The sequence below is a fragment of the Spinacia oleracea genome, chromosome 2 (genome assembly GCF_020520425.1).
Source record: "Spinacia oleracea cultivar Varoflay chromosome 2, BTI_SOV_V1, whole genome shotgun sequence".
NCBI classification, from domain to species: domain Eukaryota; kingdom Viridiplantae; phylum Streptophyta; class Magnoliopsida; order Caryophyllales; family Amaranthaceae; genus Spinacia; species Spinacia oleracea.
The window spans coordinates 23028763-23046881 of NC_079488.1; the positions used below are offsets into that span (position 1 = coordinate 23028763).

The 18119-nt window shown below is 34.3% G+C and overlaps 1 protein-coding gene across 2 annotated transcripts; it reads left to right on the forward strand.

Annotated features, from left to right (window-relative positions):
• The first annotated feature begins 1730 nt into the window (after positions 1–1730).
• LOC110799548 (alpha-aminoadipic semialdehyde synthase) lies at positions 1731–17600 on the forward strand. Of its 2 annotated transcripts, XM_022004812.2 has the most exons (25): positions 1731–2048; positions 3725–3998; positions 4194–4280; positions 4365–4494; positions 5263–5436; positions 5672–5754; positions 6816–6932; positions 7026–7101; positions 7219–7390; positions 7795–7891; positions 8019–8185; positions 8317–8374; positions 8584–8724; positions 10345–10692; positions 11177–11257; positions 11775–11840; positions 12596–12713; positions 12829–12958; positions 14487–14566; positions 14785–14943; positions 15192–15429; positions 15523–15631; positions 16478–16639; positions 16746–16815; positions 17234–17600. In XM_022004812.2, exons 2-25 carry the CDS (start codon positions 3750–3752, stop codon positions 17284–17286), a joined length of 3165 nt encoding a protein of 1054 aa, XP_021860504.2. In that variant the 5' UTR covers positions 1731–2048; positions 3725–3749; the 3' UTR covers positions 17287–17600. The 2 variants fall into 2 exon arrangements, with proteins under 2 accessions (XP_021860504.2, XP_056692551.1); XM_056836573.1 differs by lacking the exons at positions 1731–2048; positions 3725–3998; positions 4194–4280; ... (3 more) ...; positions 6816–6932; positions 7219–7390.
• The last annotated feature ends 519 nt before the right edge of the window (positions 17601–18119 follow it).

The window sequence follows — 18119 nt, forward strand, 5'->3', positions numbered from 1 at the left end:
TGCTTTCCTCTGACGTGGCCAATCCATCCAAAGTGATGACACATTAAACTAATCATATGAATATATGATAACGAAATCTAACGACTAACTAGAACAAAAACAATAAACTACACTTCTATATAATCGTGTAAATCAAACACGTGGCAAAAAAGCCATTTTATAGAAAACCTAGGATTTTTTGGATAAAAATACTTTTAAAGTTCAAAATTTTGAAATAACCATCTTATATGTTTTTTTAAAAAAACGACCTTAAACTTTCAAAGGTTAGGAAAACACCACCAAATGTTAACTTTCGCCCATAGTGTGGTGTTTTCCTTAACTTTGTGCGAGCCTCACTAACAGAACTATGGACAGAAGTTAACCGTTGGTGGTGTTTTTCTTAACTTTGAAAGCATAAGGTGATTTTTTTTTTAAAAGAAAACCATATAAGGTGGTTATTTCAAAAAGTTGAACTTTAAAAGGTCGTTTTATCCAAAAAATCGAAAATTTATAAAAATAAAATAATTAAGGGTACTTTTTACTTACCTGATTTTTCACATATTTTTCTCAATATATATGAATTTAATTGAACTTATTTAAATCTATTAACTTATTTTAATTATAAATATTATACTTAGATAACCCTTATTTTTCTTAAACTTATTTTTTTATCTTAACTTAATTGTATTTATTTATTACGGAGTATGAAATAAGTGGACATTAATAATGTCAACATAACTGAGGCTAAAGAAAGACCTTTTCCATTAATTTACGTCACCAAATCCCCCATTATTCAACTCATCAATTTCCCTTCTTTTTCTCATACTAACTATCTATTCACGTATATTTCTAATCCTTTAGACGAAGTTTCAATGATCACGTTATTAGCTCAATTTACTCATAAAAATACTTAAAACAGTTTGAAAATACGCATCACGAACGAAAATAACTAGTGTAAAAAGGGTTTAAGATTATTAATTCCGAAAAGAGGAAGTTGTTAGTAGCTCAATTTACACTTAAACATCTAAACAGTTTGAGAATGTGATTTCCGAACGAAAATAGCTAATATAAGAAAATGTTCGAAATTATTAATTCCAAAAGAGGAAGTGTACGAGTTTACATTTAGGTCTTATTTGGTTGGGAGGAATTGGAATGAAAAGAAAAGAAAAGAAAAGAAAGGAAAAATAAAATTTTTGTGTTTGGTTCAAAAAATTATATGGAAAGTGGAAGAAAATGAAGGGAATTGGAATGAGGACTCCCTTTATAAAAGTTTCATTTTCATTTCCCCCAAAATTGGAGGAAGTTGGAAAGAAATAGAAAATTAAAATTTGTCAAACAAAATATTAAATTTTATACCATTTTTTCCGTTCCTTTACTATTGTTGTACCAAACATTGGAATCCTATCACTTCCTTTCATCATACTAAACATGGGAAAATATATTATATTTCCTTTCCTTTCTCTTCTTTTGTCTTCCTTTCCTTTCTCATCTCTTTCCTTCCTTTACTAATATTGAACCAAATGAAGCATTAAGGCTCTATTATGTTCAACTTATTTCAGACAAAATAAGTTTAGATAAGTTCAATTAATATAAATTCAGATATTTTAACACATAAATAAGTTTATTTCAGACAAAAATAATTTTTTTTCCAGATAAATAAGTCCAGACAAAATAAATTTAGTATAACAGAGCGATTTAAATTAGTTGATAGTGTATCATACGTCTTTGCAAACACCAATATCTTAGTGCACTGTGTAGTCGTATCATGCCTTGCTCACACAGTCACACTTGTTAAATAGAGTAAAACATCAACATTTCATCATTTTATATATTTTATAAATTTGATCAAAATTCAGAGCGATCATCCCTAAAAACCATCAAAAAGTTTCTGGGTTTTCAATATTTCTCCAGAATTGTATGTTATGATCCCCACAAATTAATTTGGAACCGGAAATTGTTTGATAAACCCCCTTTTACTATATTTTTCGAAATTCGATTTTTTTCATTGCATGAATTTTGACATTGAGATCAAGGTCGATCAAAAGCGATTTCAACTGGCATTTTTGCATGTAAGTTTTTTTTTCTTCTTTTGTTTAATTTTTCATATATGAATATACGAAGAATATATATTTTGTTCTGAGAAGATCATAAAAAGGTGAAGAATATTCAATTATTACCTTACTTTTGCTGAAATTCCTTGAATATTGATTTTTTTAAAATGATTTTTTGGGTTACATTTGATAAATTGTGAAATGGGGTTGACTTATACTTTTCATTTATTCATTTTGTTGTTACTTCCGAGTTCCGAAGTTGTAAAAAGGTAAACCAATTCCTTTCACTATTGGGGTTAATTTGTTCACAATTACTAATTACAAGTAGTAATTATTCATTTTGATCGAATAATGTTGATTACAACCTAGGAAGTACTCCATGTTAAATTACTACTCCCTCCATCCCTTAATGTATCTTGCACCTGGGTTGTGTGGGCACTTTTACAATTATCGGTTTATACATAAGGGTGCACAGTGTTGGATTGAGTGCTTCAAATTAGTGAATTAATGATCCTTAATTTTAGGAACATGAATATTATTAGTGGGCACTAATAGATTAGTGGCTTATTCCACAGTCTAGCAATGTTTTTAATGTAACTTTATTAATTAATTGGATTGAATGGAATAGTAATATAATTTGCTACATTCTTTCCCCTCTCTCATCTCTGTTATAATCTCAACACATATAATCCGATTTGCGATAAGAAAAGTCTGAATAAAATATTTGGAATTTGGATGTGGAGAGGAAGCGGGGAAAGTAAGAGTAAGGATCAGGACAGAGAGAGATAAAGGGTTGATGTGATGTATAGAGAACAACAAGAAAACATCGCTTAAATTGTCCTTGTTAATTCAAAATGGGAGTGTGCTTGATAAACCCGGAAAAGGAAAGTGTGAATAAAAATAAGGGATAAAGGAAGGATGTTTACAAATTTTGTCCTAATTTTGAATTTAGTGAAGTAGTCTTGCACAAAGATAAAGTGCATACGTCTAACCCTCTTCACGTGGCCTAGGCAGGTTTATAGAAGCCTTTAGGTAACTAGTAATGTTAATGGCTAACATGTACCAATTATGCAAACCAGTGGAGTTGGTGGGAACTCAACTTGTGACTTGTAAGTTGTGACTTGAAAGTCACAGGATCAAACTCCATCAACTGCGTAATGTCTATGAGTGGCTCAAGTGAAGAATTGTGTAGCTGAAATTGCTAACTTTTGATAGGTGCTGGTTTAGTAGGGTCCCTTCTTCTTACCTATTAATAATAATAATAAAAAAAACGTACTATGCAATGACAGTGTACCTGTCTTAGGCGAGAGCCTTGTGCACCGCGGTTGTAGGTTGGTTTGATTTAGTTAACTGGAGTTGGCAAGTTAAGAAAAAGTATCAGTTTAGTGGTCAGTTGGGAAGTTCATGAATTAAGGAATGGATTACCTGGTCTGGCTTTATGGTATTCAGGCTGTTAAGTTAGTAGACTGATGTTTCACTAAGCTGTTTGAATCTTCCTGTAGCTGTGAGAATAATTCAGTTGATTAGCTACTGAAATCGAACATTTTTTTGTTTGTTTTAAGGTGTTATCATACTATCCTTGAGTACTATTTCTATTCGATGTAGCAAGACAAGGGCATTAGGGGCAGTTTATGCTTTGTACAGGATTTTATTTGTTTATGCTTCTGATATTTCATTTCCGACATTACATTAAGGTAACTTCTATTGAGTGGTGACACCATGCTTGGAAATGGAGTTGTTGGAATTCTTTCGGAGACATGTAACAAGTGGGAAAGACGGGCTCCTTTAACACCAGCTCATTGTGCTCGACTTCTACACAGTGGAAATGGTAAATCTGGTGTGGCCCAGATAATTGTTCAGCCATCTACCAAGAGAATCTACCATGACGCCCTTTATGAAGAGGTTGGTTGTGAAGTATCTGATGACTTGTCAGAATGTGGTCTTGTTGTGGGCGTCAAACAACCAAAGGTAGTTTACCTGTACCTAATTAAGGCTTGGCTTTTCAATAATAACACTTTAAGTTTCCTTCTTCATTATCATTATCATTACCCCATTGCCTCAAAGAGGCTCCCGCAAGAAGCGGGGTAGGGGGGGTCGGGTGTACGCAACATTATCATTAAGTTTCCTTCTTGAAAATGAAAAATTCTTTGGATTTGGCTGCAGCTAGAGATGATCCTTCCCGAGAGAGCCTATGCTTTCTTCTCGCATACCCACAAAGCGCAGAAAGAAAACATGTCTTTGCTCGACAAGGTTTGTACTAGTGCTTTTTTGCGTTTTCTGTGATGAGTACTTTGATTGATTCTTGTACTGCAGCTCTTATATATAGTCTTGCAGATTCTGTCAGAAAGTGCAACCTTGTATGATTATGAGCTCATTGTTGGAGATCATGGGAAAAGGTTACTGGCATTTGGACAGTATGCTGGCAGAGCTGGGATGGTGGACTTTTTGCATGGCTTAGGACAGCGTATGTTCAGTCTCCGTTTTCACTCTTTTAGCTTATTTCTTGAGGAGGTTTTCTTTGATTATTGACTGGTTATACTCCGTATAACTTTCAAATATAGTAGTAAAATTAGGTAAGATAAAATAGAATAGGAAGCCTGTATAAGTTGTAGATGCAAGAGTATTTCAAATTCAATGACAGCAGTAGCATGTCTGCACACCAGGAAAGCACAAACTGAAAACTCGATAAACCTGGCATCTCTTCTACCTTTTTAAAGCTAATTCTGTAAGCATTTAAAACTTTGTTCAGTATCTCTGTTCAGTCTTCACACAGCTCCACAAACTAAGGATGTCCTGATCCCAAGATTTACTTCTTCAATATTCAGTTTGAGTCTAGTCCTACTGGTTTGCCAAATCAGTAAACCATTAGAATCTATCTAAGAATACTCTGGAATAATAGGTTTAGATTAAAATATGTTCAGCTGGAATGATGTAGGATTTTGGCCGTTAGAATTGCATCGTGAGCAGAACATAAATATCAACAGCTGAATTGTATTGTGAGCAGAACATCGATAACTAAAAGAGGCTTACAATAGTTTGTTTAATCTGTGCTAGATGTTATAACTATTCCTCTTCTATTTCTAGATTTAGTATTTTGTTTGTTTTTGTCTTATGTTTGATTCCTGTGTACATATCTAGTGGAAATATTCGTAGATATTAAAGCATCAAATGATTATCTACTTTTAAGTTCTAAATTGGCTGTTGATGATCTTTATTTACTACGAAATTACAGGTTATCTAAGTTTTGGATATTCAACACCCTTCCTTTCCTTGGGTTCATCTTACATGTATACTTCCTTGGCTGCTGCAAAGGCTGCTGTCATATCCGTGGGTGAAGAGATCTCCACTCTTGGACTTCCATCTGGCATCTGTCCTCTTGTTTTTGTCTTTACTGGAGCAGGAAATGGTAAAACTATACTCTGTCTTTGTAACCAGTTAAATAATTTATTGTTTCTTAGTGGACTATATCACGTCTCTTATTCTGTTTATCTCTTATCACACTCCTTTCCTTCAGTCTGCTTCTAGGGAGTTTCGGATCAAGGAGTGGATTAGGCTTTGGCTTTACATGAGACATAATTTTCTCTATTATCATGATTTCTGTTACTGGTAGACTAATTATTTTCTATTGATTTCTGTTACAGTTTCGCAAGGTGCACAAGAGATTTTCAAGCTTCTTCCTCATACTTTTGTGGATCCTAGCAGACTCCCAGAGTTGTTTGAAACAGTAATACAATCTTTATGACCCTCTTTCATTATGTTTTGTTGTGCTTAGTTATGCTGTTGTGTCTGATCTTTCTTGAGTATATAGAAACAAATGAAGCACTTCATGAATGTCCAGTACATTTAAAGAACTAAGGTGTAGTTTTAAGGCTTATATCCATCTATGGTGGAAATAATCAGTTCATGAGAGTAGTAGTTCTACTTAACTTTTAGTATATACAAAACTTCACGTGGCATCAAGCGCGAAATAGGCACTCCCTTCATCAGGATTCAGGAATTACTTGTCACATTGTCCCAACCTATCATTTTTAATTGTCTGTCATGATTTTCTTAAGAATCCTTTGTATTAATTGCATCATTTTAAAGTAATTATTAAATTTTCATCTTTTGATCACATCTCTTTGTGGAGTGAGGATAGTTAAAAGGTCGTATTACTCTTTTAACAAGTCTGAGGGTATCTTTATGTCTTTTTGAGATGTCGATGCTATTCTAAAATTCTGCTTTGCTAAGATTTTGGTAGTAAACAGTTATTTGTAAGGTAAATCAAAGGAACTGGTATAATTTTATGCCGTGCCCGTGTTTGGTAACCTAAGGACTCCCCTTTCTCTTTTGTGTACTCTCTGTGGGTGTTAATCTAGTAAAAAATATGTTGAAAAAAAATACTTCTATTAATCCGGATACCATTAAGAGTGACAAAAAATCAGTTGGGAGATATCTGCCAAATTCTTTTTTGTTGATCAGAAATGATTATAATAATATGATTCTTAGAATAAATATGATTCTTAGAATAAATTGGCTGTCCAGACATACTATGTTATTGGCGCATGTACTTCCGCTGTGGACAGTGTTATAGGCACTAGGCAGAGAGCCTTGGTCATTCTTCTCTTAGCTGGTAGTTGTTTTTATTATTTTTCTAGCATTTGATTGCAATACCTAGTCCTTTTGGTATATCATATGCATTTTATGTAAATTTCTCTTCCACTTTTCTGCGTTAGTGCACAAGATTTTTCGTTCTAGGTCTACTGTTACTTTTTCACTTATTTTTGCAACCTTGACATATTTCAGGCTGGATGCCAGAATCAGAATTCTCGGGCGTCGAAGAGACTCTTCCAAATATATGGTTGTGTTGTAAAGAGTAAACACATGGTTGAACCCAAAGATCCTAACAAAACTTTCAACAAAGTAATGTTCTTCCCTTCTTAACTATTTATAAGTTTTCGTGACTCTTTCATTACTATCGTTATTTATGGCTCTACGTGTATTGCTGCTTTTCAGGCTGACTACTACTCGCATCCAGAGCATTACTCTCCAATATTTCATGAAAGAATTGCCCCGTATGCATCTGTCATTGGTGTGTAGCTCATGTCTACTTAACCTGTCCTTTATTTACCTAAATACCCTTCACCTCATGTATACTTAACCTCCGATGTCTTGTTTATTATTTAATTCTATGTCTTATTGGGAGCAGTCAATTGCATGTACTGGGAGCAAAGATTTCCTAGGTTGTTGACCACCAAGCAGCTTCAAGATTTAATGAAGAAAAAATGTCCACTTGTTGGTGTATCCGATATAACATGTGATATAGGAGGATCCATTGAGTTTGTTAACCAAGCCACCACCATCGACTCACCTTTCTTTAGGTACTATGCTTCAAATTTGTTTGTTGAATTTAGGGAACACACACATGAAACACGTACCTTGTCCCTCATTTCCTAGTTTACCCTGGCTCTCTTCTATAATACCATCGACAACATGGTAACGTTCAAGGACACTATCTATATCAAACTGATGATAAACCCATCTTCAAACACCAGCAGTACTCAGACAAAATAAGTTCTCACCACTAATGAGTTTATTTCAGGAAAAAAAGTTTTTTTTTCAGATAAAATAAGTTCAGATAAGTTTAGTTAAGTTCAGTTAAGTTCATATAATATAAGTTCAGGCAAAATAAGTCGAATAGAATGGAGCCTAATTATGTTTGTGGATTAGTCCTTTAGTTGATGTAACTGAAATGGGCTCATGTTATAGAACGTATTATCTGCAGATTTGATCCACTGATGGACTCGTACCATAATGACATGGAAGGTAGTGGTGTGATATGCTCAGCCGTTGACATCCTTCCAACTGAGTTTGCCAAAGAGGTATTCTGCCACTAATCACTATATATACATACTTGAAATATTGGTGCATTCTGGGCCTGAAACTCACTGTTTAAGCTATAAGTTTTAACATTTTTTTCTCTTAACAATTTTGTGCATATGTTGAAAGGCTTCCCAACATTTTGGCAACATTCTGTCGCAATTTATTGGTCACTTGGCATCCACGAAAGATTTTGAAGTACTACCTCCCCATTTGAAACAAGCTTGTATAGTACACAGGGGAGCACTTACATCCTTATACGAGTATATACCTCGTATGCGAGAATCTGCTTCAGAGTAAGCTTCTTCTTTTTTATGTATTATCTGTTGCCCTTTTCACATGGTTTCCCCCCTTCCCAAATGTGGCTGGATCATAATACTGCTAAGAAACAGTTATTTATTCATTTTCTTCTTTTAATATGTTGCAGTGAATTGTCACAGAACCTGCCAGATTCTCATCCTAATAAGAAAACGCACACACGACTGGTAACTTTCTGTTACTAATTTCCTTTTCATCCTTCGTCAAGTTTCCCTTCTCAACTTCTCTTTATCAGACTGAACAAAGCCTCTGTTGGTGAGGTTTGAGGAAAGCTAAAGTAGCAACATCTGCCATCTAACAGCTGTCCAGCTTATCCTCTATACAGTTCATTCCGTTATGATTTCCTTTTTGGAATAATTTATTGAAATTTGTGCAGGTGTCTTTGACCGGTCATCTGTTTGATGATTTTTTGATAAACGAGGCTTTGGATAGAATTGAAGCTGCAGGTGGCTCCTTCCGCTTGGTAAAATGTCATGTTGGCCAGAGTAATGATGCCACATCATACTCTGAACTTGAAGTATGTACTACTCCCATCCCCTCATTTTTTCTATCAGGAAAATCTTCACAAGTAAAATTTCCGCAGAACCTGAAAACTAAAAGTATATGTTAAATTGTTTACAAAGGAACTTTATTCTGATAACTGATAAGTAGGAATTACTTAAGTTCACCACTCTTTTTCGTGATAGTAACATGATGGTATTAGCCTCATACTCTCGTCAAAGCATTATGAAAGTTTCTCCTGGTAATTAGTCATGTAATCAGAATATCAGATATTTTTACTGCAGGCATCTCTTTGCATATGAAGAAGCTATTTAGGCTTTTCCAGTTTTCCCTTTAGTTTGACAGAATTTAGTTTACTAGTTCTTTAAACAATGTAAAGTAAATCCACTGTCGTGTACTTACTGAATATCAAATCCTGCATAAGGTGCGGCTGTGCAGCCTAGCATACTCCTTTTCCCAGGGATATTTGTGTGTGGTGCCTCTGTCTTTGGGTTGTTTATGGTTGGTTGTCAGTAATAGAAGTTTCTAAGGTATCTTTGTATAAACACATGCACATAAGTTGGAGTTTTTAAGAAGAAAGACAAGATTGCCAATGTTCTTTATCTCAAACTTGGATTTAACGGGATATGGGTGTTTTAGTTCAACTAACAATGTTCACTACCATTCTCATTCAATGTCTCAGGTATTTGTATATTCTAAGGAACTGTAGCTGTTAACTCAACAGTCAACACTTATGCCCTATTTAGAGTTTTAGCCTTTTTGTACTGTTAAAAATTTGGAAGAAACAGACTGGCATAAGTAGACAGTACAATTAAAAACTAGAAGAAACATTGGCAAGAAATGACAGTGTTATTCCAGTGGTAGCGCTTTTACTCCATTTCTCCGATAGTCTTTCATCTTAATGCATGCTTATAGATGATTCACTCTTGCTTCTTTCACTTTTGGTTAGGAACAGGAGCTTCTTCTGATATTTAGAAAAACAATCCAAAAAATATCTACTCGCCTTTTCTTCAGAGAATTAGAGATGTGCAATCAATCTAGAACATCTGTTTCAAGAACACTTCTTTTCACAATAAATCTATTCCGTGCTTCAGCCTTCAAAATAATATTTGTGTTCTAGATAAAACACGCATGAAAATCTTAGGCTATGTACCACTTGTAGCATGCCGGCTTCTGTCTACCAGGTTTAACTACTAACAAAGTACAGTGGCTTCCCTGATTATTGTTCCATTAACCGTGGGGTATGTGGAAATCATCCCCTTGTTTTATTGGGCAGTACGCCGTAATCTTAGATGTAAATAAATCGTCAAATCATAAACAGAATCTTAGAAACCCGGATATACCACTTTTAACAACCAGGTTCCACTAACTAAGTACTAAGTAGTATGTATAAGTGTGTAACTAGTATTAGTTACAGCAGAAGCTCTGATTAGGATAATCTGAGACATCCTTTAATTTTAAACAGGGGCTATCAAGGGAAATACCATAATTGCACAAACTATCATTACAAATAGAGTTCTGTAAGGTTTCTGAATTTGATGGCTACAACCTGGTTTAGTTTTTCTATTACCTTTGTGTTTAGAAATAAATAAATTGTCCATTAAAATTTTTGGGTTTCTTGCTAAATTTGTGACAGGTTGGGGCTGATGATATCTCTGTGTTGGATCAAATTATCGATTCATTAACATCTCTTGCCAGTAAGAGCGAAAAAAATGGGATTGTGGAGAATCAACCCAACAGAATTTCCCTCACCGTTGGAAAGATCCATGAGAATGGTTTAGAATGCGTAGACGAGTCAAGAAGGAAAGCATCAGTACTAATTCTTGGTGCTGGCCGTGTATGCCAACCAGCTGCTGAGTTTTTAGTATCCATCAAGAACCTTTCTTCTTGCCCGTTGTTTGAGAAGTGCATGGATCTGAATATTGATGTGGAAGATGATATCCAAGTCATTGTTGCATCTCTATATCTAAAGGATGCGGAAGAGGTTTGTTGGAAATTATCATCTAAAGTCTAGTTATATGTGAAATCAATCAATTAGATAAATCCTGTAGGCATTTAAGTCATTCTGATATATGTGAATCAGTCAATCAGAACATCTTCCCTCTTAGCCTATGCATTTCAAATGGGTCATAAACTTCATTGTGGCAATTTTTTTCCAGCACTCCTATGAAGATATTGTTGTCAAAAAGTTCATGCATGCTTTTCAAACAAGTTACTCCATCTGTCCCAAATTAAATAGTTTTGAATGATTCTGTTTTAGGTTCTCTACGATGTCCAAAAAAAAGTGTCAGTTTTTTCTGTTATACTAGTAGTTTGTCCTTGATTTCCCCATGATATAGTGAGTCTACAGAATAAATTATGTAGGGCTATTGTGTTTCAACTTAGAACATGTCCCACATGTTTGGTTCATTCGTTTTATCATTCCTAGCATAAAACTCAGATTCAGGTTTTATGTATGTTGTCTGTAGGTCATCCAAGGTATTCCAGACGCAACAGCTGTGCAGCTAGATGTGTCGGATAAAGAAAGTCTGCACAAATATGTGTCACAGGTAAATCTTAAGTAATGTCATAAGAGGCTTTGTGTTAAAGAGTCAATATTTTGTCTTTCGGAAAAAAACAATAATTGTCTGCGAATATTATGAAGGAAAACTCTCAAAAACTAATCTTGCTTTCAAATAATTTTGAATTTGTAGTTCAACAGCTCTAGATTTATCTGAATTCTAACTGCTTGCTGGTGACTGTTGGTGTTAATCCAACTACATTAGCCAAGTGTCTAGAATAGCCACAATTAAGTCACAAGTACCCATAATTAAGATTATTGCACAAGTTTATGTTAGTAACCAATCTCTTTATATTTATAGAAACATTGGGCTAGATTTATGTAATAAGCTGTAAAATCAGGCCACCTGCTTTAAACATTGGGCTATATTTTTTTGGTGACTTGGCATTATGTCATAGGATTCAGGTTGAACAGTAAGACTGTGCTCCATTTTTATTTGATCGTAAGGGTTGCAAGCTTGACATTATGATCTTAAAAGATGAAGCTTATTTCTTTGTGAATCTCAGGTTGAAGTTGTTATCAGTCTACTTCCTCCTAGCTGCCATGTTGCAATAGCAACGGCGTGTATTGAGGTAACTTCTCCTTGGTCCATAATTCTTTTTCCGACCTGATTATTAGCCACTATGCACATGTATATGGAACTTTGTTTGATTGTCGACCAACACATGATATGTGATAGTTAATTAAGAAATTGCACCCAGATAACCAAACATAGCCTATTTTTAGATCAAACATGTCTCTTTTGGAGGAGACAATGAGGATAATCGCTTAAGGTCTTGTAGAGGTATGCCTTTTGAATGACATAATTTTCTGGACTAGTCGAGTAGTCGATGCTACCTTAGCCTTTTCTAGGCTTCTGTTTAACTGACAAAATTGTTAATAGCAAGCAGAGTTGTCCATTTAACTGATAATTCAACGTAACTATCCTTAGGCTACCAATAGTAGCAAGTTATCTGTTTCAATGTCTGAATCTGCAGAGAGGCATTAGTCTGTCAGCAACTTAAATTGGTTTTTTTTCCCAATTCTCCTCTGAAAAAATACTGTTGGTAACAGTCCGCAGCTTGCTACGTAATTTTTTTTTTTTTGACTTGATTCCTAGTATTAAATGGTCTTTAAGCCGATGAAACTGCAGCATAATACTGTAAGCATAGGGGTGGCCGGGTGGGAGTGACTGCTAGATAACGGGAATTTTGCAGGTGACGTGTCAAAAGTGTGATGCATCCAGCATCGTCAGTAGTTTAGTACACAATTGGTAGCAACACAATTATGTACATACCATTTCCCAATGCAACACAACCATGTGAATTATTTTATTTACATGATGCAGCTTAAGAAGCATCTGGTTACTGCTAGCTATATTGACGACTCCTTGTCAAAGCTTGATCAAAGTGCAAAGGATGCTGGTGTAACAGTTCTTGGTGAGATGGGCCTTGATCCTGGAATAGGTAATTCTACATCGAACTTCTCTTTTTGTGGTGTGATCTTTAACTTTGGTTTTGTAACTTCTTCAAGCATATATTTCAATGTATCCTCTGGAAAGTAAATGATTTAATGCTGCAGATCACATGTTGGCAATGAAAATGATAAACGAAGCACACATAAAAGGGGGTAAAGTGTGTTCTTTTACTTCTTATTGTGGGGGCCTTCCATCTCCAGCAGCTGCCAACAATCCGCTAGCCTATAAATTCAGGTACGTTTTCGGTCTTTGGCCTTGTTTGGCAAATGGCTTTTTGCTGGCTTTTTGGTTGGCTTTTGGCTGTTGGCTTTTTAATCTGGTCAAACAGTCAAAAAATATGTTTGGTAACTGGCTTTTTAGCTTGCTTAAAAGCCAGCTTTTCCGCCAAAAATGAAAAGCTAGTAACACTAGCTTTTTGGAGTTGGCTTTTGGCTTTTCACTATCTAAATTACCTTTTTGTCCTTGTTTTTTACTAATTAATTAATAATTAATAATTAATGATTAATGATTAATGATTAATGATTAAAAATTAAAAATTAAAAATTAAAAATTAAAAATTAAAAATTGATTATTAATTATTAATAATTTATAACTAATAACTAATAACTAAAAGTTAATAATAACGGAGTATTAATTAATGACTAATAACTAAAAGTGAATAATTAATAAATAATTAATTATTAATTAATAATTAAGAATTAATTAATGATTAATTAATAATTAATAATTAATAATTATTATTAATTTAATTATTATTAATTATTAATTATAATTATCAATCATTGATTATTAATTATTAGTTATTAATTATTACTCCGTAATTAGTAATTGAAATAATAATTTATTAATACTATTGCATAAAGTAATTTATTTTTAATTTGTATTTTATTTATTCGTAATTACGTTTTACTCCGTACATAATACAAAGTATGTATTGAAAAATGAATAAAAGACATTAAATGTCCTTAAATGTCATTTTACATAGCTACAGCCAACAACCAACAACTGATTTTACCAAACATATTTGTAACCAATCCATAGTCAAACAGCCAACAAAAGCAGCCAACTTGAACAGCCAGTCAAACCAGCCAAGTAAAACAGCCGACAGCCAACAGCCAACAGCCAATTGCCAAACTGGGCCTTTATCTCAAATATACCAAGAAAGGAAGAAACTTATTTCTGTATGCTTAATGCATAAACAAAGATATTGGAAATTATACTTCCTATGATTTTTCTGGAACATGACATAGTAACCGATGACATAAAATCATAGCTTATTTGTGTCTATAATGAAATTTCTCTGTCTAGTTTACTTGTCTAATAACAGTAGAACTCTGTTACCTCCTTGATGCACATAACTGACTAATGTGAAGGAAAATAATGATAATTCTGTGCGGTTACTGATTAAATGCTGACTATTTGCGCTTAACTTCCGAAGTAGTTGTTTAAATAAGGATTTGATACACAACTAGCTTTTGGTTAGAAGTTTCAGGCTAAAAGTAGCAGTATATCTAACTGTTGGATGAAAGTTTAAGTTACCTACATTTTCAGGAAAGCTACTTCAATCTCTAATCAGTAATCACTATACCTCGGAAATTTACTTTTCAACTTTAGCAGTGAAAATGCTAATCACTACTTGAAAAGATATTGCTGAAAACCATTTAAAGAAAACTGTTTCAGACTCAACAATTATTTATTTAGCATAAGATCTGAGCTTGTCACTCAAATTTAATCCTTTTTTTCCATTTCTTTATTCATCCAGTTGGAACCCTGCTGGTGCTTTAAGAGCTGGGCGTAATCCTGCAACATATAGATCCCATGGAGAAGTAATTCAAGTTAATGGTAAGCTCCTGTGGGTCTTACAATAAGTTTTAACCATGAACCGTAAAACACAAAAGGAGGAGAGGAAAGACAGGCAAGGATCTGTTAAAATCATCATTTAAGGCAAAATTCAGTAAATATCAGTTATCAAGCTGCACCCTGAATATACTTGGCACCTGCTGTGTACATCATAATTTTCTGATATTTTTCTGCGTTATCTTTTTTTTATGTACTTGCAGGGGATGATCTTTATGATTCAGCTGTGAATTTCCGGCTACCTGATTTTCCGGCTTTTGCATTAGAAGTCCTTCCGAATCGTAATTCTTTGATTTATGGAGATATCTACAAAGTTGGAGATGAAGCTTCAACAATCTTCCGAGGAACACTTCGTTATGAAGGTATGTCAGTCACTTGAGTTCTGTCTATCTTGTCCATTTTAAGCTAACATTTTAAAAAACTCATTGTGTTGGTGAAGGATAAATTGTTACTAAATTTGTAACTAAGACTCCGTTCTATTCGATTTATTTTGTCTGAACTTCTTATATTATCTGAACTTATCTATTTTGACTGAAATAAACTTATGATTTTGTCTGATATAAGTCAAAATAAGTCGAATAAACCAGATCCTAATGTTTAAACTCTGTAGGTTTTGGTGAAATAATGGGGACATTAGCAAGGATTGGTTTCTTCAACACTGAAGCCCAAGAAACTCTTAAATGTTCCGAGAGACCTACATTTGAAACATTTACTCTGAAGCTCCTTGGTATCGAGAAGGAGACTTTATTAGGCTCTAATATTGGAGAGATCAGCATCGCAGAAAAGATTATATTACATGGACATTGCAAAAAACAGGAAACTGCCGTTAAGACTGCAAGGACAATCATGTGAGTTAAGGAGTATTTTTTTGCTACAGATATTGATCAGGCTGTATGGTAGCTTGATTCTTATTATTTCTGCTTTTCTCTTTGGTTGGTTAGATTCCTTGGACTTCACGAGGATACGTTAATACCTTCTACATGCAAGACTGCGTTTGACGTCACCTGTCTTCGCATGGAGGAAAGACTTTCATATTCTACCACAGAACAGGTATCTTTTTTTTTTGGCAAGTAAACATAAATTTTATTACCAAAACGAGAAGTTAAGAATAATACAACTCCGAGTCAAATAAACACACAAAGAAAACAAATGACAGTGCAAATGCAACAGTATGGTACTGAAGTCGGCAGCACCTCTTTGGAAATGCATCAGGTACAAAATATTGCTCTAAATTTCAAAAGAATAAGCACATTTAAAAAAGAGATGATCAATGCATTCTGGGGCTGACTCACATAAAGGGAAACTATTAACATCAACTATCTTCCATTCTAGCAATTTATCCAAGGTGGAAAGCCTTCTCCAAATAGCCAACCAAGTAACAAATAAAGCTTTATTTCCACAGAGATCTCTCCTCCAAGGGACATTTTCATATTGACCTCTCATGATTTTATATAGCATTTGTATGGAGTATTCACCGTTTTTCATATCATTATCCCACCTTCCAGCATCAGCAATCAATTCATAAGAATCCAGAATTTTCTTCAAAGACCATGACATTTTCTTGGAAGAAGTAATATCAGTTATGGTATTAATGCTTCAATCACTGCATATTTACTAACAGTAGTGAAATCCCTTAGCTATGCTGGAGTAATCTACACAGTGTTATGCGTAAAAAATCTATAATGAATGTTCAGGGTGTATGTTTAATTTGTTGACGTCAACTAGATTAATGTCCGTAAAGTCTTGAGGGTGGTACCCAACGATTAAATCTCGTCTGCATCATTTTTCTCTTGAGGTGCAACTTTCTTGTTTCATTGATCTTTGTTGACTTTGATCATCATGACTGTTGAACTTTGACCTAAGATCTTAGATGAAAAAAAAATTCTTTGTTATCAGGATATGGTCCTTCTTTATCATGAAATAGAGGTAGAATTCCCAAAATCCCAAAAGATAGAGAAGCACCAGGCAACTCTCTTGGAATTTGGAAAGACCGAGAAAGGAAGAACTACATCTGCTATGGCACTGACTGTAGGAATTCCTGCAGCAATTGGAGCCCTGGTAACATATTTCATCATCATCGTCATCATATTTTCCTTTGTATTTCTCAAACATCTGAATCAAGGATGATCTCATTCCTCCTTTACTTTTGGGTGAAAAATTACAGCTCTTGCTTTCAAACAAGATCAAGTCAAGAGGAATATTGAGGCCTATTGAATCAGAAGTTTACGTTCCAGGTAATTTTAACTCTTTCATTAACGAATAACATCGTGTGTGCACAATTTGGTGTTGCACTCATATAAACGTTCTGTTCATCTTAGGAAAAACAAGAGTTGACCAAGTACAATTTATAACTAACATAAGTTTTGATAAGTTCTAATAAGTTCAGATAAGTTTAGTTCAGTTCATATGTTTAGATAAGATAGTTCAGAAAAAATAAGTGAAAATCTGGTGAACAGAGGCATTATTCTACTGATGCTAGTATTTCATGTTACCCTGCACAAAACCGTCTCATGTTCTTCATGCATTGTATGTTGCCTTTTTACAATCTCATTACATATTCCAAAAACACTATGGAGTAATTGTTATGCCATATTCTATATTCTATCTTCACTTTTAACTCGAGCTGATGCACAAATATTTCGGTACTTGCAGCGCTGGACATAATACAAGCTTATGGAATCAACTTATCAGAGAATACAGCATGAATTTACGTACAATACATACCAGTTTCGATACATTAAGTTTACCCTTGAATATAATACAATCCCAATAAATCCAATCAGTTTATGGAAATTTTAGTTTCTGTACCATTATATAGGTAAGCCTCAGTTGATGAATCATGCCCAGATCACTTTGTAGAGGTACTGTATAGTATAGTATAGTTCATCCTGATGCTCAATAGAATTTTCTGTACTGTCCATGTTGCTACTGTAATTAGCCGAAAACGGATCAAAAGCTGTAAAATATGATTAATTACTACACAAGAATCATAAAAGTTCATGATTTGTTTTAGCATTAACAGTTTAACCCCATCAAATTGCAAGGATGATTTACATTATGATGCCAATTTGTGGTACTGAAATCAATGTCCGTTCTTCACAGCAATTTGCGGTGTTGGATCGTGAAATTATTAGAATACAAATATACGGATTGGTACTCCCTCCGTACCAAGGCTCCGTTTGGTAGGGCGTAAAACGTTTTCATTGTAAAATGATTTTCATGGAAAACAATTTTCAAGGGAAAACACAATTTCAAACTAGTTTTCCTTTATTTGGTACCTTAAAGGAAAATGGGAGATGATGGTGAAGATTGAGTAGAAACAAGGAGAGGGAGGTAAGGAGGAAAGAAGGAAAAGTGGTTTCCCTCCCTTTCAAATGGAAAAGGGTTTTCCACCTTGGAGGGAGTCATGGAAAATTGTTTTCCATCCTTTACCCAACCAAACAACGTAAAATGGTTGAAAAGGGGAAAATCTTTTTTCATGAAAACGTTTTACTCCCTACCAAACGGAGCCCAAATGTATAAACCCTTGATAAGTAAG